Source organism: Gouania willdenowi, chromosome 21 (assembly GCF_900634775.1).
Source record: "Gouania willdenowi chromosome 21, fGouWil2.1, whole genome shotgun sequence".
In the NCBI taxonomy this organism is placed as follows: Eukaryota; Metazoa; Chordata; class Actinopteri; order Blenniiformes; family Gobiesocidae; genus Gouania; species Gouania willdenowi.
In genome coordinates, this window is record NC_041064.1 from 8,994,705 (window position 1) to 9,017,911 (window position 23,207).

Below are 23,207 nucleotides of genomic sequence, written 5' to 3' on the forward strand. Positions count from 1 at the left end.
AGCCTCTGACATTTTTCGACTGTCAACTGCCAGTCTTTGTCAGACTCGACTGCTGATCGCTTTGATGTTTCCTTTAAAGTTTCCTTGACTTCTGCGTAATAATTCCAGCAAGTTAATTTTGTCTTCTATTTGAATAATATGTCACGGTTTCATTTATTCCGAGAATTTTTTTTCAGGTGGTTTACTATGATCTCCTGACATGATGATCGACTGTCAATTGCCAGGCTTCCTCAGAGGCGTCTGCTAATCACTTTGACGTTTCCGTTGAAGTTTCCTTGTCTTCCACTTAATAATTCCACAAAATTGTTTATGTGGAAGTCAAGAAATCTTGATTTCATATTATATCATATTATTTAAAAAACAAAACAAAAATAATCTTATTATGCGGAAGTCAAGGTAACTTCAAAGGAAACATCAAAGCGGTCAGCAGACGCCTCTAAAGACGAGTGGCAGTTGTCAGTCAAAACATGTCAGGAGATCAAAGTAAGCTTCCTGAAAAAAGTTGGTGGAATAAATTAAACCACAACATATTATGTTGTAAGTAGATTATTAAAAATTTACATTTGCGCCCCCAATATATCTTCATCAAACCTTTTTTCTGCCCAGTGCTTGACTCTATAGTTCTACAAATATTTTGAAAATCACAGAAATATTTTGAATGACAGTTATCATCATTAAAAGAAAAGAAAAGCAGCTTTTCCCCCCAGTTTGTGTGTTAAAAATCTCTCCCCCCGCACACTTAATGTGAAATTGAGAGTCAACAGGGTGACCTTGCTTAAAAAAGCAGATAATTACATATTCTGTCTTCCAATTTAGCTCCTATTCTGAATGTATTAAGATAATGGGAACTGCCTGAGCTGCCCAGAGGAAGTTAATGAGATGATGGAGACTCAAAGGTGGGGTCATGGTGATGGAGTGGTCTGTACTTGACAGATGTGGCTCCATTTCGGAGGGTCGCACTGGGAAGAGAATGCTTCCTTTGAACCAAATTGAACAAGGGTTTAAAAGTTAACTAAGGAGCCTCCAAAATGTAATATAATGTTGTTTACACGGGGCTTTTGGGTTCAAACAATTATTATGCATGCCGTTGGGGACTTTTTGTTACAGTGTGAGCTATTATCTTCAAAGTTGCACGTTGATGTTTTCCTGAGATAAAAAAAAATAGTAATTGGGTAAAATCAGAGATATTTAATAGCATGCTGGGATGTAAAGATTTAACAAGTGAACTCAAAGACTGGAAAGAGACAAAAAATGTTATTAACCAACCAATCAATGGTAAAGGCTACTTCCAGCAAGATTCTTTTTGTCTTCTTTTTTAATGATATGATATGGTTTCATTCATTCAGACAACTTTTTTCAGGAAATGTACTTTGATCTCCTGACATGTTTTGACCAACAACTGCCAGTCTTCTTCAAAGGCGTCTGCTGATTGCCTTGATGTGTCCTTGGTTTTCGCATAATAAATCCAGCAAGTTCATTTTGTCTTCTTTTTTAATAATATTTTATTGTTTCATTTATTCAACTTTAATCAGGAAACTTATTTTGATCTCCTGACATGTTTCGACTGACAGCTTTGATGTGTCCTTGACTTCCGCGTAATTATTCCAGCAAGTTATTTATGTCTTCTTTTTGAATAATATGTTTTGGTTTAATTTATTATTAATTCATACTTTTTTAAGGAAATGTATTTTGATCTCTTGAAATGTTTTGACTGACAACTGCCAGTCTTCGTCAGAGGTGTCTGCTGATCACTTTGATGTTTCCCTTTGAAGTTTCCTCGACTTCCGCATAATAATTCCGTGGAAGCAATAATAGCAATAGCAATAATTCTGTAATTATTACGCGAAAGTCAAGGAAACATCAAAGCAATGAGCAGACACCTCTGACGAAGACTGGCAGTTCTCAGTCGAAACATGTCAGGAGACCAAAGTGGATTTTACGACATTAAACCACATGCATACTTTTAATATATTTAGCTTTTCCATCCATGACAGTAACTTCACAAATGTCTTCTCTGCTTCAAAAACTCGTCCTCCTTTGCCCTTCCAGCTGAAATGACTCCGATTCTCTGTCGTTAATGGAGCGTCTGATCCTCGGCTCCTGCTGGGACCACCAGCCCACGTCAGGTGGTCACAGTCTGGCCTCAGGGAAAGAAGGACCGAGGATGGGAGAGACAGGAGATAGAGTAGAGGGTGGGGGGGGGGGTGGTTGGGAGTGGAGAGTTCTGGCTCGATGCATGGATGATCCACCCAGACACACACTGGCATCCTCAGGCAAGTGTACGACCTGTGGATAAAAGGGAGGCCGTCATTTATTCATGTATATGTGTTGCCTCGCAGAGTGTGACATCCTAAAATTGGCGCCAGCAGCAGATTTAAACAATAACATTTCACTGCTTGACCTTTCTCGCCAAAACCAAGGGAATGCCTGCAGATCTACGTTTGTGCATGAATCCCTGCTTTACTGTAAATGAGTTGCTTTTATGGGTACTTGTACATTTTTGAGTATATTTCGAAATCACTAATTCGCTTTGTTTAGGTTTTTAAAAAGTAATTTGTTACATTTCTACACCCAACCGTTGCTGAGTAAATTATTATTCTTTGTTTTAAAATGATCAATGGACATTGTGAAACTACACAAAAATAAATGACCAAACAATTGGTTTATATATTAAATTTTTTTTTTCTTTCATACCCCCTGGCAAAAATCTCAAACTTTGCTATTTAAAAAAAAAAAAAAAAATAATAATTGAATTAATTGGTGTTTTTTTTATTTGAAAAATAATGGTACATTTTGACTAACCTTTCATTTTATACAGATGCCTTTGTCAAAAAATAAATCAAGTTCAACATTTGGTCTCTTCCTTTTTAAGTTTATACATGAGATGTTCACTGTATGCAAGGGAGCCGTGGCAAGATTTATTACCAAAAATAAACATGGGGGGTTAAAGTAACTAGTAACTTTTACTTTGAGTACTGTGATGTCGGTGAATCCAGCCTTGGTGTTGTTCTGTGTTGCCATGTCTGGGTTGCCACGTTGGGTGTTTCCCGTGTGTGTTTGCCGCCCTGGGTTGATGTATGTGATTGTGACGTTTCCTTTTGTTGTGTCCTCACTTTCGCGTTAGTTCGTGGCGGGCGGGAGTAGAAGGAGATTTAGAAAAGTGTTGGCGGGAGGAGAACTTAGTTCATGTCTGACAGTGTGGATGGTGTGTGTAACAACACTGTGTACGATTGTCCTGCTCTATAACCAGCAATTAAAAGCGACTTCTGACAAGACTTCAATAACCCTTATTTCACGGCTCATCCACACTACAGTACTATTTAATTTAGTTACTTTTTACTTGTAATGCAGTATTTTATGTATGACTTACTTGTACTTGTACTTGAGTAGGATATAACAGTACTCTTTACACCTTTGTCAGTGTGTGTGTGTGTGTGTGTGTGAACTCCTCCACACCTGCATCACAGCACTGCGCTCATCTGCTCATGTGTGTTGTGGTGGAGGATGTTCCCCCACACACCACACCACAAAGGGGTGAAAATGATGATGAGCAAAGACTACAGGGGAAAATAATCTCTCATTACCCATAACTCCCTGATGCAGCGGCTGCGCCGGTGAGCGTGACTAGATTTGTCCCACGGGCAACAATGAGTGGAGCCATTCACTCGATTTATTAGACCATCCCAAACTCCCCCTGCCCTTCTCTGCCCCCCCCGCTGCTTTACCACCCTGCTCTGCTGTTACCCACAATCGCTCTGTTTCTTTCCACCTGCTGTCTTCCATATGTCTCAGACTTCTTTAGTTTTGGATTTGATGACTTTAATAAAATGAATACATAATCTATCCTCAAACTTTTACATGAAATTAATGAATGTGAGTGCATGTTTTGATAGATTGACATATTTAGCTGTTATCTATGACCAACAATAGAACTATTTTTTGCATACATCTCTAAAATAAGAGAGTCGAGCATCATCTTGGTCCAAAATAAAACAAAACAAAGCACATCCTAGCTATTTAATCATTATTAGCATAGATTCCAACTCAATCAAATAGAATACAACTATTAAACTACTTTTTATATCAAAAGTGACTTTGGTGGAAAAGTTTTACATTAAAAAACACTTGATTTTGCACAATATGCACAAATGAAACATCACATTGCACTCCCAGCTTAAAATAGTTGACTCTTCCGCACCCCTTCCATTGTCCTACCCTGACTCCCTCTTCCCTGTTCCTTCCCCCCTAAAAAAAACCTTGTTAACAACTTTTCATCAAATGATGAGCATTTATACAGCACCTGATGATAAAAGACTAATATCAGATAAAATGTAGACTTTTGAACAAGTATTGGTACAAGACTTTGGTTTCAGTAGATTATTGTATGTTTACGGATATAAGAATCCCTAAAGTGGAAACTTTATTATGCACATCATGTAAACTGTCAGCGATGGTTTTAACATCTGATTGTCCGTGTGGCCCTTTATCTTTTCTTCAGTCTTTTGCCCTGTATATCACACACCACATGTGTATTCTTAGGATTCCTTTATCCTTCTCTCTCTCTCTCTATCTGGGCAGCAGTGAAGTAGCCATCCATCAGAGAGAGGAAAAGATGCTAAAATCCCACTTCTCCCATCAAAGCCCCTGTCTCTCTGTGTTTGCATACAAACATATTTCAGCCTGTAGGTACATGTCAGGGGGAAGGGAAATAAGACTGGATATATTCAGATCTTGTATCCCAATAAGAAGATAGATTTATGTTGGGAAAAGTAATATGAGATAGGCACACACACTGCAGCAGCTTAGGGAACTGTTTTGAATGTCTAAGGAGAATAAGAATGCATAAAAAGATAATGGAGTTTGTGATTCTGCTGATATATGGAGCATGTGGTTATCCTCCATAGGAAAGAGATGTCACAGAGTCATTTCTACCTTTGTGGTGGCCCTATGCAAGAAGCTGTACAGGGGGCCTCAGTTTGTCAAACTACATGTATGGACTTGTAATCCATTAAAATGTCCACAAACTGATCAATTATGGTATCTGCCAATCTTTCCCATAATACCTGATGGCTCACATCACACACGAGTCGCAACATCCAATGATTTTGTCTTAGTTAAAATTCAAAAACCCAAATTACTGCTTAAGATAGTGGCTTATTTTATAATATTTTAATCAGGCTAATTTAATTAGGGGTGGGACGAAATACTATACTGATCTGACGATAACGATACATTATTTTTGGAAGGGAAAAAAAAAACAACCTAAAAAATATTGCATTTTGAAAAATAGCCATGCTTTTTACTTGACTTTAACTCTGGGCATAACATTACAACGTATAACCTTTTCAACTCAAGTGAATGTAAAATAAGAAAAATTCTCAAGGATTGTTTAAAGCTGCTGGAGACAATACTTTTTTAATCAGAAAAAAACCTAATAGATCAATAAATCAATGATCATGAAAAAAAAGGTAAAAGGTTGAAAATTGCCGCTCTTTTCATCTCCACCGAAAACATTCTTTACTGTCCTAAATGTTTTGTGCATTGCATTGTGGTATGTGGAGTCCCGTAAACAGATGCATAGAAGTGTTTTTACTTTATTCTTACCACAATTTCTTATGTTTCATTTGCCGCTGTTTTGTCACAACGTTCAGTCCATAAAAACACCAGAAATGTGTTGGGAAGTCACTTTGGTAGAGTTTTTAGGGGCAAACACAAGACATCACAGTGAGAATGAAGTAAAAATACTTCCGTCTCCAGGACTCCACATCCAATGTCAATTTATGGACAAGCTTTCGAGCAGTAATTTCAAGAAATAATATTTGATTTATTAATCCATGAGGCCTACATTATGTCTTTGTCCAATAAAAAGTTACCGGCATTGTTCTTTTAATTAATTTTTTTTAGCAAAATAACTAGCTTTCTGTTTTTTTTTTGGAGAGATTTTGGTCCACAGACCTCACATACACAACAGAATGGTTGAACACATTACCTTTATAATGCTCAACCAAGGACACAAATGACTCCATGTTCACATGTCCATCAAATCCTTTATCTGTGAAGAGAGAGAGAGAGAGGGAGAGAGAAAAAACAGATGTTACTCGACTGCAACCACTTCACCGTCATCAGGTGAAGGGATTTGCTGGCTAATACCTTAGAGCTAAAAGGCTTGATGTGCTTTATGGCTTCGACTCCCACTGTTTGTGTAGAGATCTAATTTCACACATGAAGGTCTTTCTCTCCGCTGGATGTGTGTGTGTGTGCACACACACTTATACTCTGTAGTTAGTGTCTCAACATTATGCTTCTGCTTGCCTTGGGCTACACCACAGAATGGAGGATATACCAGGGAGTCTCAGAGAGGAGAGTAGTGATAGCAAAAAAAAGAGAGTATGAATATTTTTTTCCATTTTTTGTCTCATTTAGTTCCTCATATACACAGTATGAAATTTAATCTGTTCAATAAAGTGAATAAAAAGCCCATCCATCCATTTTCTGACCTGCTTGTTCCTCTTCTTCATGGTTGCGGGATGAATAAAGAGCCATAATTAGTTAATAGCTTTATATAAAAAGTAATTTTTGGTTGAAAAGTTTTACCCACAAGTGTCAAATTAAATCTGGCCCCTGAGAGCATCCAATTTGGCCCGCAGCAGACAGCATGAATCATTGTGTAATCTATCAACGACTTCAATTGTACATATCTCCAAAATAATACACAAATTCATTGAAACTCCACAATATTAGCAGGGCTCACATTTCCCCGATGTATTGCTTATATCACATGATGTCAGTCATTTTTTTTTTTTTTTTAAATCTCAAATTGGTAAAAGAACTCTCAATTTTTCCAAAATCCTGCCATTTTCCTCAAATTATTCCACAGAATCTCCCCAAATTACATAAAAATGAGCCACAAAATAAAAAAAATAAATAAATGTATAGTGAAGATCCTGCAGGGACTGATATCTGTCACTTATTGCTTTGCTATCATCAGTGCCATGCATATACATATAATTTATTTATTTGTGGAATTGCAAACTAAAGCACAATAATGATTAAATTACTAATTTTCCCGCCTAAAATCTACAGCCCACTAAAGATAAACTGCTCCGTTTTTGGCTCCTGAACTAAAATGAGTTTGACATGCCTTATTTAAGCCCTTGTTTTTGCACGATATGCACACCTGTAACATCACATTGGACTCCCAGCTTAAAATAGTCAAATCTTCTCCACCCCTTCCATTGTCCTACCCTGACTCCCTCTTCCCGGTTCCCTTCCCCCTTTCACCTAGGTGTAACAGTGCCCTCTCTTTTTATATGCTCCCTTAATAAAGTTTTTCTTACCCTTCCTTAGGGAAGGATGGGGATGGTCACAATTATGCAATTAAAAACAAATATTTCTTTAATTGCAAAAATAAAACTTGAATAGCTGTCGCATGTGCAGACAAGGTGAAAAAAACCCAAACAACACCCTTGTTTACAACTTTTCATCAAATTATGGTCATTTACGCAGGACCTGATCAGTAAAAGGCCAATATCTATTAAAATGTACACTTTTGAAAAAGTATAAACAGTGTTGGTGATAGAGCCACAGAAGTAAAAAGGCCCTCTGGGTGCTGGTGGGAGCATAGATTTATCACCAGTGGTGCTGCCTGATGATGAGAGCGTTTAGAGGAGGGGGTCCCTGTGGTCCTCCACTGATTAGTGCCAAACCCCTCCCCTAATAACCTTAACAAGAACAAACGCCTCAGGACGACATGGCAATGAACACGTGCAACACACACACACACACACAGACGGAGACAAACCTCCGAGGAGATAAAGAAAAGAGCAAAGAGCTGAAGGCTACTCATCCTCCTCTACCTTTCCTCAAAGTCACCCCATCCCTTCTCTCCTCCACTTCCAACTACAACTTGGCATCACTTTCCTTCTGTGGGATGAGACCACCCTCATCTTCCTCATCTTCCTCTACCTCCAGCCACCCCCTCCCAGTTCAGACAGGAGCACAAAATTGAGTTTGTTATGGTTCAACAGTCCCACTGCCACACATAAAGTTGCTCTCAGCATCAATACGAGATAAGACAATAGGAATATATGAATACCAACGAGAGTGGATGATTCCTTTCTTCTGGGGATATAAAAAAAAAAAAAAGAAAGGAAGGAAATTGAGGACAAGGATTTATGAGGAAGGAAAAGGAGCAGTTGTTTGAAACTGTAGTGTAATTCATTGTTGTAGTCTACACATTTGTGCATGTGATTATACGTGAATATATAGTTATACGAGCGAAGACCATCAAGAATATCGTCACAAAAATGAATAAATAAAGGGAGGCACAATCATTTTTTTTGGCAACCACATTTTCCATTGACTACAGCTGTGATTCTCAAGCCATGTTTGCTGAGTTGTCTCTGAATTATGGGTTTTTTTTTTTTTTAATGAATTAAGGAATTTTTAAAATGAATTAATGAAGTAATTAAATGAAAAACAAACAAACAAACAAACAAAAAAAAAAACCAAATAGCATTGCAAGTCACATTAACAATAGAAAAACTTTACCAGTCCAGTAATTCCCAACAAAGGAGTACATAATATTGCAAGGACAACATATATCCATCAAATTTCTAAAATAATAAGGAAAAAAAAGATTATACTTGAGGGTTAGGGTTAGCCTTAAGAGACCTATAAAGTTCTTCAAATTAACTTCATTTAAAAAGCTGTCACCAAAGACACAAATAGGCTTCATGTGAGTTACTAAAGACTCACTGTCAAATTAATAAAACATCTTTGGAATTAAATATTAAGGGGAAAATTTGCACATTGTGTTCTTTGTTTTAAAATGTTTTCTTACTGACTAGTAAAACCAAACAGGAAAGTATAGGAATTTCCTTCCACTGCAACGTTTATATTTTATTTTAACTTTTGATTGCACTGTTTTGCATTGCTTTTGAATTTTGCACCATTGTTGTTGTTGTTCCGTCAGGACATTTGAACTATACCTGTACGTGTTATATTGTAGGGGTTCTCAACTGGTCTCACCCTGGGACCAACATTTTTCCACGGCCATTAAATCGCAACCCACATTTTTCAAAAATTGTTCTTGAAAACACACATTCTCCTTTTTAATACATCAATCTATATATTTTTCTGTGCAACATGCACTTCACAACATGTCTGTCAAAAGAAAAGTCTCTTTCAAAATAAAAGACAAGTCCAACATGAGAGACTTTAATTATTTATTTATTTTTGACCAGCTGTTCGCGACCCACTCAGTATAGGTCCACGACCCACCAGTTGAGAATCGCTGTTATAGGGTATTATTTCCATTTTAAAAATAGGTTTTATTTTCAAAAGAATTGCATTCTTTTGTCTTGATATTTAAAATAAATAATAATATGGACACACTGTGTATTGACTTTTAATTTTAATTTTTAAAAACGTTATTGAGCCGAGGGCAACGAATGACCTAAAGCCGGCCCTGGTTACATGCACTATAAATAATTGTAACCGGAGAATAACATTTGTGTATTTTACGAAGTTCTTCTTCTTCTGTGTAGTTTTACGCAACCAAGGCAAGGAGCATGACTGCCATATTTTACAAAGTGTTCTTAAACGCACCATGAGAGACCTGCTGTGACGTCATACCCAGGCAGCTGTGAGTGAACCAGGAAACAGACACAGCAGCTAAAGCCGAGCCACCGACTCCTATTACACAGCGGCGTTTACTGGCGGAATTACCTCTTTTTTGTCAGTGTCACACTCCCATTTAGGGGGTTAATAGATTCAAAACAGCGATATGGACATTTTCAAGAAGAAGACTGTCGATGGTAAGTTTGCTGTGAGCTGTTTTTATCCGTGTTGTGTTTGTGTGTTGGTTCCTTCTGACGTGAGTGAGTGAGTGAGCTCAACACTAACTAAACTAGTTTTACCAGTTCACTCTGAATCAAAGTTAACAGTCACCTGAGCTACAAATGTCTCCAGTCAACATATTTAACTTTATCTATTAAATATAAGGATGTTGTAGCCCTAAACAAAAGAAGAAGTGGTGACCGTGACAAAGAGCCGATAGTTCTTAATTTAATACCGTCTGTAGGTAATAGAGGGGCTCCTATGTTGCTTCAGACGGCTCATTGTTTCCAGCTTTGAGTCATGGCTTGCCACTAGTTTTGATCATTAAGTCATATTTAAACTGAATTCAGTTACATTTATTCATCAAATATCTACTCGTCTATATATGTCGGTATATATTCTAGCACTGTGTGTGCGCTTAACAACTTCATTAGATCATAAAAGGAGAAAACATAAATATTTTTTTTAAAACTAAAACTATATTATTGTTTTCAATTTGGCAAATAACACATTTTAACAACTAAATTGTCCTTTTTAGCCCCAAAAATCAACCACTAACACTAATTTTTTCTTCTTTTTATGAATGCAAGCTAATAACTATAATTTGACAAATTAATCGAGAAATATATACGTGTGTTACTATTTTGCAAATTCATTTTTAATTTCAATTTTAATTTATTGTTATTATTATTATTGTTATTAGTTATTATTATTGTTAGTTTTATTATTAATAAAAAATGCCTTAAGTTTGTTTTTAAATCAGTACATTTTAAAATTCATGGATAACAGTAATAATTCCATTTTAGCATAAAACATATCATATTGTTTTATTAACCATTGCAGAAACCTAATAAAATAGTTTGGTAATTGGCAATACTGTTAATTTATGGCAACTGTGGCATGAACCTTACTTTGAATGGTGGTCTAATATGATTATATGAATAAAATAAATCATATATGTATATATTACAATTGAAGAAAATGTTGTTATAAAATAAGTGAAATATATAAAATATATATTTAGTTTATTGTCATTCAAACATACACACCATACAGAATGACGTTTTCCACACAAGGCTTGACTATTTGGCTTTAAAAATAAAAGCATATAAAATATATATAATACAAAATAGTGCTCTAAAAGTAGTACGCCATCACTTCAGAAATTAAAATGATTTAAATTTCTTATTTCCTAGCTTTAAAAGTGATCACATTTCATATGTTTCTTCATGGCGATCTACCTCTTAAAAAATAATGGAAAAGTCGCGTCTATTTTAACCGAGTTAATGACTCCATTACTCTATATCACACAGTGATTGCATTGGTTCCTGAGGCTGGATAATTAAACACACCAACTTCTTAATTCTACCTTGTCTGAAACTTGTTTGTGTCGAGAACTGTACATTTTAAAGTGCCTCCCTTTTTGTTCTATTTGGAAGCCTAAAAAAATCAGTTTTTTTTTTCACAAACCTGCCTGCTCACTCCTCCCATTATTGGCATCCCAGCTTCACCCGAACACATCATCATCTGCATACTCATTGCTGTTACGTCCACTCCTCGCCAAGACGCTCTCACCGATTCTCAGGGCCGACTTGTCGCTATCCTCAATGTTTCTAATGTCCCACTTTTTGGCCGCAGTCGTTTTCCATCGAGCATCGAGTTCGTTGAGGTTGTCTCTGGTTTTTTGGGGGTGGGGGGTTTTGATGCTGCATATTTGTAGGACGATATCCCACCCACTTTAAGACGTTTACGGTACGTCACCTCATGCGTACACGAGCATCGCTCTACAAGTGGTCCACTCGTCGCACTGACGTTTTTTGTACTTTTGGTTAAGTTTTTTTTAAAAAAAAAAAACCTATTTTATTCTCTTCTCTTTAGCCAGTGTTTTTCTTGGGTTTGCTCACTTTTAACACTTTTTATCCAAGTTGATTATATATTGCTGACATAGTTTGGAGGCTTATGAGTTCATTTAAATGAATATCTTTTTTTTGTGCTGATCAAATCTTGTGAAAACTTAAACTTTTATTTGTTTTTTTTTCTTCTCTCAAACTTAAAGACTTAATTCCTCTTTTTTTCTAAAGTCTCTGATGAGTGTATGACTTATGCATCACACGCCCTCTCACATGATGCCTTTTATTAGTGTGTGTGTGTGTGTGTGTGTGTGTGGGTCAAACCTGACTCATTATTGGTGAGTTTTGGACAAGCCTTGGACAGTTTATCAGTGTCAGAAAGTCTCAGTACTGGGCAGAGTGTTGTGGTATTTCACAACTGGGCATAAAATGAAGCCGTCTTGTCACTTTGTCACTGGTTTGATGCAATGGATTGTTTTTAAAGCCATGCAGCTTGACTCATAATTCATTTACATTGCATAATAAACTACAACATCTAAATATATACCTAAATTCTTTATTACTGTAGTGAGTCATATGCGACAAAACTCTTCATTTCTATCTTAACATAAAACGATTATTATTACTAATTGAGTCAACATTAGACACCTCAAAATCATACACAGAAGCTTTTATTGTCATTGTTTAGTGGTGCAAAAAACCAAAAAAAAAACAAAAAACAAACGTATGTAGCTCTAGGGCCCTATAAAATAAATTTTTCCCCCAAATTCTGTTTTCCACATTAATTTTTGAAAAGTCCGAAATTTCTTTTAGAAATATTTTATCCTTTTTTTTCCCATAAATAAGATTCAACTGGCATCTTTCTTATAATTTTGTGACTTTCAAACAGTGTTTGAAGGGTTATTTGTACTTGTGTTTATTCCAGTGCTTTTTTTTGGGGTCACAAATAAAGTCAGTTTATGTTTTCAATCCATGTGATTTTAACAGTCCATTTTAGACATGAAGAAAATTTGATGTTTTGTTTTGAAAATGTCCCGAATTATTACCGTAATATCCATTCATCTGGATCGATTTAATATTTGGTTAAGCAACAATCCAACCAAATAGTTAGAAACTCGCGCCTAGGTCTTTTTTTGTTTTTTTTTGTTTAAATGAATAATTTTCATTTTAATCTCAAATTGTCTGAAAATCCTACTTGCTTGATATTGTTCTTTTCCAGCTTTAGGTAAATGTAACTGATTGCTTTAAACTGATACATAATACTCAAATACTGTATTAAATTGATTAAATGTCCCTGAATCGAAACGTGGCAGACATTGTGATAAAGGAAACAACTTCTGTCCAAAGAAACAATAGCATATCAATATATATCGTGATATATACCCCCTCGTGCTAGTTTTTCACATGACCTTTTTGTCGCTTTCTCCACAGACAGAATCAAGGAGCAATCCAAGCAGCTGCGAGTCACTCAGAGAGGCATCGCCAGGGACAGATCAGTGCTGGAAAAAGAAGAGAAGCAAATCGTAAGATCATACACGAGCATTAAACACAATGTTTAGTATGATATATCTAGTAATATTCAGATATACAGTAGCTTGACAAAATCATTGTGTAACATTTCCAATTATTTATGATCCTCCACCACATAGCTTCATCCGTCCGTCCAAGCTAAAGGGGACAGCTTTTCTCAAAAACCGTTTAAGATATGATAACCAAATTTGCCGTGTGGCTTCAGGGTATCAATACCTTGATGGAGTTCGAAAATGAGAAGCACACAATTATTTTTTCTGGAGTTATTGCCCTTGTGCTGTTTTTTTTACTCTGTTCGAGGTATTGTCTAAGGGGACTGCTTTTCTTAGAAACCATTTTATTTTACATTCTGATGTGATGATAATTTTTTATGTATTCATCTAAGATTTAGGACATTTATGAAAAGGTTGTGAGTTATGAGAACCAATCTGGCGGGGGATGTTGATGGCTTTCTTCTTATTTAATTTAAAGCTTACAAACATTTGGACAATAAACAGTCCAACAAGCAGAAGAAATAATATTGATCAATAATTATAATCAATGTGATAAAGAATAACATTAAACAATGAGAAATATACAAAAGGCAACAAACTAAACAAATAATAAATCTGTTATCAAAATTACTGTTTCGCTCTTGATAATATTTTCAGGCATCACATTTTAATTGAACAGGGAAATGTAGAATAAGAGAATTGTGGGATATCCTCCTGTTACTGAATACAAAGTAAAGCTTTGACTTCTTAATGATACAAACAGAGCAGCCATGTAATCATTAGCAGGTACCATCACATAAGATTTACAAATACACACACACACACTCACACACACACACTGTTGTTTTTTCTTTGTAGATAAATCTTTTCTGTCCTGACTAAGGGTGTCTCGATCCAATATTGATATCGGATATCAGCCACAAGTCGAACATAGGATTTTATCTCCCGATATAAGCACTCCGATTTAATCAATTATAGAATACTGTAGTTATTATGTTGAAGGTTAAAATTAATGTAACCAATTGGTTAATAATAAATGGGTCAGTTTTTCTCATACCTACTGTTGCTGACTAATGTTCTCTGTTTGAGTAACATCACTTGATCAATCATTTTCTAACATTCCACACTACAAAATAAGTCATAAAAGTATGTAAGATTTGTGCTGATATCGTATTGGATCAATATTGTTATCGGCCAATACTCAAGGCTGCAATATCGGTATTGTATCGGGACATCTCTTGTCCTGACTACATCATTACATCTGTACCAAACAAAGATGTGATTGCTAACATTAGCTTGCTGTGTTGCTCTGTCTTTGCTCACTGTGATTAGCCTGTATGCTAATGTCCTGCTGCTGTTTAATGAGGTTGAATTATAGCCTGAAAGTTGTGTGTTGAGCAGTGTGCATTCAACTTTGTCATTTTTTAGCCGAAAGTATTTCCGGACGGCGTATTTTCTCCACGGCACAGCAGCTCTATGCGTGCGCGTGCATTTCTCACCTGAACATTGATCATTTAAAATTATATTCTTGTTGTGGGTGTGTTTTTCTTAGGTTGCGTTATATTTATCACACTTGCATTTTAATACAATTATACTGCTGGTACATTAAGAATTCATTTAAAAACAAACAAATAAACAACTAATTGATTTGCTCGATATTAAAGTCTGAAGCATTATTTTACGTGAGTTTTTTTCTGCAACCTGTTAACAACTTTCTCCATCATTACTGCTCATAATGATCAAATATAAGTCGGACCAAATACATTATTAAAAAATACATAAATATATATATAAAATAAACCACACCTTTTACCAGTATTTTCAGGTGACAGTTTATCTACACACCTTTGATAAATGTCTACCTATTGCTTTCAATCTGGCATGCTTAAAAAAAAAAAAGCTCTAGATGGAGTGTGATTGGCTAATGGCGCTAAATTAATAGACATGAATAATCTGGTGTAGTGACTTAGCTTCAGGCAAGGCCCAGTACAATGAGACTGTGCTCGGCTCTGCACTTCACACTTCCTCTGCAATGTGAGAGAATCGACTCTCTTTCAGTGGCACAAAGTAAATATCACACGGACATAATTACCTCCCCAGGGAATCAATGTGTTTTATCCTATGTTAATGTTTTCCGCTAATTAGTTGAGTTTTTAAATGCTTTGTAGTACATTCTGAAATACAGCTACTGTAGCTAAGAAGTGCTAATGACCTATTTTTGTAGCATGGAAATATCACAATGTTCTGTTGCTGCTAAATAATGTCTGACTTATTTGTGTATCTTCTTTGATATCTAAGACAAAATTGACATTGGGGAAAAAGATTATTCCCATAAATCAAAGTGCAATTTAAAGCTGTTAAAGCTGTTTTTTACATAACATTTAAATTTAGAGAGTTTGCATTTCAAGGCAAGGCAAATTTATTTGTATAGCACATTTCATACAGAAGGCAACTCAATGTCCTTTACATGATAAAACATTCAATTGTTTAAAATCAATAAGAACATTTAAAATCATCAGTAAAATCAATTCAAATCATCAACAAACACATTACATCTACAACATGACCAAAAAACTCTCAATCATATGCAGTAGAGAAAAAAGTGCCTTTAACTTTGATTTAAAAATGTTCACATTGGATGCTGACTTCAGCTCTGCTGGCAGTTTATTTTTTGCAGCATAACAACTAAAAGCAGCATCACCATGTTTACTGTGAGCTCTGGGCTCCACTATCTGACCTGTGTCCATAGATCTGAGAGACCTGCTGGGTTCATACCTGACTAACATGTCACTGATGTATTCTGGACCAAACCCATTCACAGATTTATACACCAGCAGCAGAACTTTAAAGTCTGTTCTGAGGCTGACTGGGAGCCAGTTCTCTTTCTTCTGGTTCAGACCCGAGCTGCAGCATTCTGAACCAGCTGTAGCTGTTTGATGCTCTTTTGGGGGATTCCTGTCAGAAGACCATTACAATAGTCCAGTCTGCTGGAGATCAAAGCATCGATAAGTTTCTCCTGATCTTTCTGAGCCATTAAATCTTTCACTCTGGAGATGTTCTTTAGGTGGTAGAAGCTGTTTTTGTGATAGATTTGTGAAATCTCACTTAAAAACTGCTCCCATTGTCCTGTATTTCCCTGTGGAAAGTAGTAGTGGGACTTGATTTAAAAAAAATAAATAAATAAATAAAAAAACATTTAATTAATCGCATAACAGTATTTGACACAAGAAGAGTTTTTCCAGTTTAAATGGATTTTGGTATATGACTGAATCAATGACAACAATAAATGAGCTTAAACAACAAAATTGTCTTTATTACAGTATTTTAATAATTTCATCATTGAGTGCTAACATATTGTGCAATATGAATACAGAAATATTGCAATTGCATTGTTAAATTTAAGAAAGCTTTGTTCATGGTTTTTCTGGATTTCTGGATTAAACTTTCTAAAACAAATTTTGTGTTGTAAAATAAAAAACAGCACCAAGTACAGAACATTCCAGAGAAGTGGAAACTGAACAATTAAAACGCAATTAATGCGTTAAAGTCCCAGCCCTAGTAAAAAGAATCAGCATTTTGTCTCCCTTTAGTCTCACATTAGAATTTCCTGTTTAGAACTAGACAAAGCTCTGCAGTCTCAGAGTTGTCTGCTGCATTCTTCATCCATCACCCCCTCCTCCGCCTCCTCCTCCTGACAAGCCAGTAAATAAGACATTATCATCATCTCTCTCTCTCTCTTTTGCTATCAATGCCTTCTCCGTTTTTATTGTCACTTTGCTCTAGTTTCCCCCAATAAAACCTCTTTTTCTTCTTAATGATGCTTATTTGATTCCCCATTCCAATCTACCGCACTAAGATTGGACCTAATGACCCTATTGTGTGATGCAAAGACAAGTTAAGGAACTTTATTTCTTCTGCTCAGTCAGACATTAATAATAGATTGCTATTTTCTGTACAGAATGCTTTCAGCAGACAAGAAATAAACAGGTCACGGTGATGTGGAAAGGATGGAGGTCCCCTGGGACGCTTATGTTTGCTCATGCCCACACACACACACTAGGTTCCTGAAGGCATCGTTCTGATGTTTACCAAAGCTATCGGTTCACATTTGCCCCACAACTTTGTAACATTTGGTCTGAATCGCGTTCACTTCCATATGAGTATTGTCTGAAATTGTCATTACCCCGGGAGGTTTGTTGATCAGTATGTGTAATACTAATAATCATTGTACATTGTACCAAAACGTGTTGCTGGACCACTGTGCAAAGTCAAATCATATACTGTTTGCTAAGGATGTAAGAAAAAATTGATTCTGCGATGTATCACAATATTTTACCACGCAATTATCGTATACTTGATCCAAAAAAATGTCCAAATAAATTTTTTTAATCAAGTTTTTTTAGACCTTATTAAACTACATCACTTCTCAATGCATTTTAGCTTGGAAGTTGATTGCACATACTGGGCACTTTTATAGATGTATGCGGTTACTTTTTAAAAGAAAAAATTAGAAACTTAACAGAATCAGAATTTGTTGTAGAAACAAAAGTAATTTGACAGTTTGATAAACATACATGCCTGTTTTTGATATTGGTAGTTCAATTATATTGGAATACTGTATTTATTGATGTGTATTTATTATTATTATTATTATTATTATTATTACTACTACTATTAATTATTTATTTATTTTAATTTTTCACATTATTTTTTATTTAATTTGTAATATGTGTTTTCATTCTTTGTGTGAGTTTTTGCGGTTCTTGAGTTTTGCCTTTGATGTAATTTATTGTGCGCTTTGTTCTTATCAGCATATTAAGGTTTTCTATTTCTTATGCTTTAGGTTCAGAATCTTTGTAGCCACATATTACTTCAGTCATTACAGCAGCATTAACTTAATATTATGTAGTGTGTAAGATTGAAGGGAAACAAATGGAAGCAGAAAATAGTCTTGGACTCTTCATAGTCTTGGACCTTCCTGCTTTTCATCAACCAGTTTGTTCGTTCGTTCTTTTTTTCTTTCTTTCTTCTTTAGGAGGCAGAGATCAAGAAAATGGCAAAAAGTGGGAACCGTGAAGCGTGTCGGATCCTGGCCAAGCAGCTGGTGCAGCTGAGGAAGCAGAGAAACAGAACATACGCGGCTAGCTCCAAACTCACCTCCATGTCCACGCAGACCAAGTTGATGAACTCCCAGATGAAGATGGCCGGTGCCATGTCTACCTCAGCCAAGGTGAGATCCACAACTCCGTGATTGTTCTTTGATTTGTTTACTTTCACTTTCAAAGATTAAACGTGTAAATTAGGTGGACATTTAATATCACTGATCACATGTTGTCTACACGATGTAGCTTCAGTGCTGATGGATAAAGACTCTTGTGTTGTAATTAGATTATTAATGAGGGATCCCGAAATACAAAAAAAGCAGGTCTCGTAGAGTTGTTGGACTTAATGAAGTGTGACAGGAGCGATGTGCCCAGAGGAAATGTAAATTTAGCAAACAAAGACAGGTCAAACATAATTAGACTTCAACCTAATAGAGTGTAACAGTGTGTGAGAGGAATGGAGTGATGGTTTGATGCTCAATCAGGTAAACTCACAGCTAACAAAGTCTGAGCATTAAAGGGGCAGTATTATGAAAAAAAAAATCCCTTTATAATGGTTTTGCTAAAGTGATACACATTCCTTAGCCTCATTCAGAGGAACAAAGTTGAAAACGTTCTGTTTCCTCCCTTCCTTGTTATTCCACATTTTGTAAAAAGTCAGCTACAAACCGGCAAGTTGGATTTTTCTCGATGTGTGTGACATCACATCGTGGAAACTCCCCCTCCTGACAATCCTGGTTCCTCCTACCCTATAAGAATGTGAGCTCCTCCCTCTCAAACTAACTCACAGGTAAAACAAACACTGCGGTTTAATATAGAATATACATTATACTTTATATATGTACTTTATATGTAAAGCTACATACACGAAATGTGTTCTCTGCATTTAACCCCTCCCTGAGCAGCAGTGGGCAGCCACGTAGTAGCGCCCGGGGAGCAGTTAGGGGACTGATCAACATTCCACAGTTATGGACCAGGGAGATTAGAACCAGTGAGCCTTCGATTACAAGCCTGCTCCTTTAACCACTAGTCCCTTTATTCACAGATAATATATTTACGTTCAGCTAATAGCAGTGTGATCGCTCACTATTTTTAAGCTTTCTGGCACAGATTGTGAACAATGTTTTGTTATTTCCTGTATTTTTGACTACTGCTCTTTTACAATTGTTTTTCATGCAGGTGATCGATTTAATTTAGTTTCTGATTTATATGAATAAATATCATTTTACGTGTTCTCTGTTTATTGTTTGTCAGGATTATTTGCATTGGGCACAGGTGGGGCTTGAAAGTTCACCTTCGTTCAAAGTGGGGAACACCCAAAAAGTTCGAGAACCACTGTGTTAACCTATTGTGATAGTGTCAAACTCATGGCCCATGGGCCAAATCTGGCCCTTTGGAGCATCCAATGCGGCCCGCAGGAGAAAGTAAAAATGTCAGAGAAAACATGAATCATTGTGTAAATGAAACTCAACAATACTTGCAGGGGCTTGTGCTTATATTGTAGTCAGTATGCAATTTCAATGTTAAACTGTAAAAAAAACAAACAAACAAAAAAAAACCCTCAAAATTCTTACAAAATATTTTTATTTTCCTTAATTAAACAAATCTAGAATATTCAAAGTGAAGATCCTGTTGGGACTGGTATTCATCACTTCTTGCTTGAATATATTCGGTTTCTTACATATTTTGTATTTTATGTGTACTTAAAAGTGAAAACTAGGGCACAATAATGCTGAAATTACTTGTTTTCCTGCAAAAAACATGTGGCCCTCTTCAGATCAAACTGCTCTGTGTTTGGCCCCTGAACTAAAATGAGTTTGACAGCCCTGTTGTAGACTTTAAACAGTTTTTAGACAGAATCGATGAGTTTTACTTCATTTGAAATGTAATTGTATCTTGCTTTTTTGGTTACATTTCAGGTGTGTGAATCTATATTAGAATAAATTCCATTATTTTATTTTTTTAGGGAAGCAAGATTGTCAGGAATTCAGTCGTTTGTGGATCTCGGAGGCTACAGCTCTTAAAAATGTGTTCCCTTTCCTCAGGAGCTAAAAGTATCTCACTTTTCTATGCTTTTAACAGACGATGCAAGCTGTGAATAAAAAGATGGATCCACAGAAGACGCTGAAAACCATGCAGGACTTCCAGAAGGAGAACATGAAGATGGGCATGACTGAGGAAATGAGTGAGAAAACAGGATCACATTTGAGCAGATTTAGTGAAAACAACACATGGCGTTAATCTGTATTATTTGTGCTTCTTCTCAGTCAACGACACACTGGATGAGATGTTTGATGACTCTGGGGATGAGGAAGAGTGTGAGGACATTGTCACTCAGGTTCTGGATGAGATTGGTATTGAGATCACTGGAAAGGTAACAAAAAACCCACACAAAAAAGCAGCATCTACTATATATATATATATATATATATATATATATATATATATATATATATATATATATATATATATATATATATGCTTCAGGCTCGTAGCATTTAAAAAGCATGTGTGATGTTTATGTTAGTAAATATGTAGATGTTTATTACACGCTGTAAAAACGCAGCCCTGGCCTCCAGCATGACTCCACATGGTTTCCTTACATCACTGTTAACTGCTCCTCTGCTGCCACATGGTGGGGCTCGCCTCCAGCTCTTTGAATTGTTTTCTTTTTATTCACCATGTGGTTAATGTGTTTCACGCCTGGCTCCCCCTGGGGGTCATCATCAGTTATTACGGTTCTCAACTCTATTGTGTTTTTTTTTGTTTTGTTTTGTTTTGTTTTGAGGAAACAGTTCTATAGATTACAGTAGAAATAGGAGTTTAAACCATGTCTGATTTCAATTGTTTTGGGGGGAGTATTTTTGCCAACTGAGTTTTTGTTGCTGTATTTACTGTAATGAGAAAAATAGATTTTATGTTGAGTTTAATAATGTTATTTTAGTCATTTTGTATATTTCTTTCTTTTAGTATTTTTCACGTTAGTCATTTTCTATATTTATTGTATATATATATATATATATTTTTTTTTTAGTATATATTTTTTGTATATATTTTTGTAACTATTTTGTATATATTTCTTAGTAGTTTTGTGTATTTTTTGTTAGCCATTTTATATATATATATATATATATTTTTAGCAGTTTTGCATATATTTTTGTAAGTCGTTTTGTATATATATTTTTAGTTATTTTATATATATATATATTTAGTAGTTTTGTGTATTTTTTGTTAGTCGTTTAGTATATATTCTTTAGTCATTTTGTATATCATTTTAGGTTTATTATAGTTATTTTTAGTGTAAGCCTGTGCGTAAGAAGATTTTACTGCATTTATTGGGCGTGTGTTGTCACGTGCATTTATTATTTTATATTATGTTGATATATTTTTTAACTTTATTTAATGTTTGCATTATTTCCTCACTCATTATTTATGCCATTTTCTTATTGTAGAATATAACAGCTGCCAGACCTTTTAAGATTTTACTAATATTCATTATTTGCAGATGATAAAATAGGGACATTTTTGCTGATTATTAATGTAAATCTGAGAAATATTTTGTTTTAGCACATTATTATTCCCAAATATTTGCTTTAATGTCAACAAGGCATGTGAAATTATGCTCTGGCGTCAGTAGATTATTTGTTCCTGAAGTGAGCTTTTGTGGCTTTATTTACTATGATTAAAAAGTAGAGTTTTTATGTGGAGTTTAATAGTGTTATGTTTTTTTATTTAATTTTTTAAAGTAAGTACATGCGTAAAAAGATGTTAAATCTGTATATAGCTTTTTACTGATTTTATTGTGCATTTTGAAGTGATTTAAAAAAAAAAAAAAGAAATATTGCAAGTAATTTTCTTATGATAGAAAATAACCACAGTCAAACCTTTTAAGATTTTACTAATATTTATTATTTGCAGATAAAAGATTGGGACATTTTGGCTGAACATTAATGTAAATTGTAGCAGAGGACACATTATTCCCAAAGGTTTGCTTTAATGTCAACAAGAGTTTTTATGTGGAGTTTAATTTTATTGTGGATTTTAAAGGGAATGTTATTATAATTAATAATTGCATGAAATATTTTGGAAAATTTAATTAATTTATTACTTGCACATCGCTGTCTACATAATTTCCTCATACTGTTATTTATGCAATTTTAATAACAATAGAAACTAACAATAACGGCTGCCAAATTGTTTAAGATTTTGCTAATAATTTTTATTATTTGCAGATAAAATCGGAATCAGAAGTACTTTATTTATCCCAGGGGGAAATGACATGTTTGCTGATGGTTTTAATGACTATTAATTTATTAATCTATAACAAACATATTTTTAAATATGGATTCAGGCACATTCCAGTGTTGTAAATAATTCAAATTTATTCATCTTGTTGGTGTGTTTCCTAACGACATTGTTGTGACTCCAGATGGTGAGAGCTCCAACTCCAGGACGCAGCGTTCCAGGCGCCGCCGCTGCCACCACCTCAAAGAAAACTACTATTTCTGACGAGGAGATCGAGCGACAGCTCAAATCACTGGGAATCGACTAATCCTATTTTTCTAAAAAACGGTGCAACACTAAAACTGATTGACAGACTTTACTGTTTCAGACACACACATATATATATATATACATACAAAGGCATGCAGACACGCATACAGCTGATCTAATAAATACTTTTTCTTACATTCTTCTGCAGGTTGCCTTACTGATTTCATCTATTTATACAAAAAAATATTTATTACCACACAACTAGACGATGGGCAACATGATGTTTGACCCAAAGAAACCCCCAAAATTAACTGTTTACCACACATTTGTCTTTAAGGGCTACAGGTTATTACACAATGTGATGTTTGGGTCAAATCTCATGTTTGGTCTAAAATCTG

The 23,207-nt window shown here is 35.3% G+C and overlaps 1 protein-coding gene and 1 long non-coding RNA gene across 2 annotated transcripts; one reads left to right on the forward strand and one right to left on the reverse strand.

Moving 5' to 3' along the window:
- Positions 1–1,435: 1,435 nt before the first annotated feature.
- Positions 1,436–11,514, reverse strand: LOC114454893 (uncharacterized). Its single transcript, XR_003672643.1, has 3 exons — positions 11,311–11,514; positions 5,990–6,052; positions 1,436–2,286 (listed from the first exon to the last, which is right to left on the reverse strand). It is a non-coding gene; the product is annotated as an uncharacterized LOC114454893 (long non-coding RNA).
- Positions 9,630–23,006, forward strand: chmp2ba (charged multivesicular body protein 2Ba). Its single transcript, XM_028435753.1, has 6 exons — positions 9,630–9,818; positions 13,122–13,213; positions 18,249–18,443; positions 20,398–20,500; positions 20,583–20,689; positions 22,745–23,006. Exons 1-6 carry the CDS (start codon positions 9,788–9,790, stop codon positions 22,865–22,867), a joined length of 651 nt encoding a protein of 216 aa, XP_028291554.1. The 5' UTR covers positions 9,630–9,787; the 3' UTR covers positions 22,868–23,006.
- Positions 23,007–23,207: the final 201 nt, after the last annotated feature.

Excerpts from the sequence above, each read along its gene's own strand:
- chmp2ba (XM_028435753.1), top strand. The coding sequence starts at position 9,788 with ATGGACATTTTCAAGAAGAAGACTGTCGATG. Across the intron at positions 13,214-18,248 it reads AAAAAGAAGAGAAGCAAATC|GAGGCAGAGATCAAGAAAAT; the intron begins GTAAGATCATAC and ends TTTCTTCTTTAG. Across the intron at positions 20,690-22,744 it reads GTATTGAGATCACTGGAAAG|ATGGTGAGAGCTCCAACTCC; the intron begins GTAACAAAAAAC and ends TTGTGACTCCAG.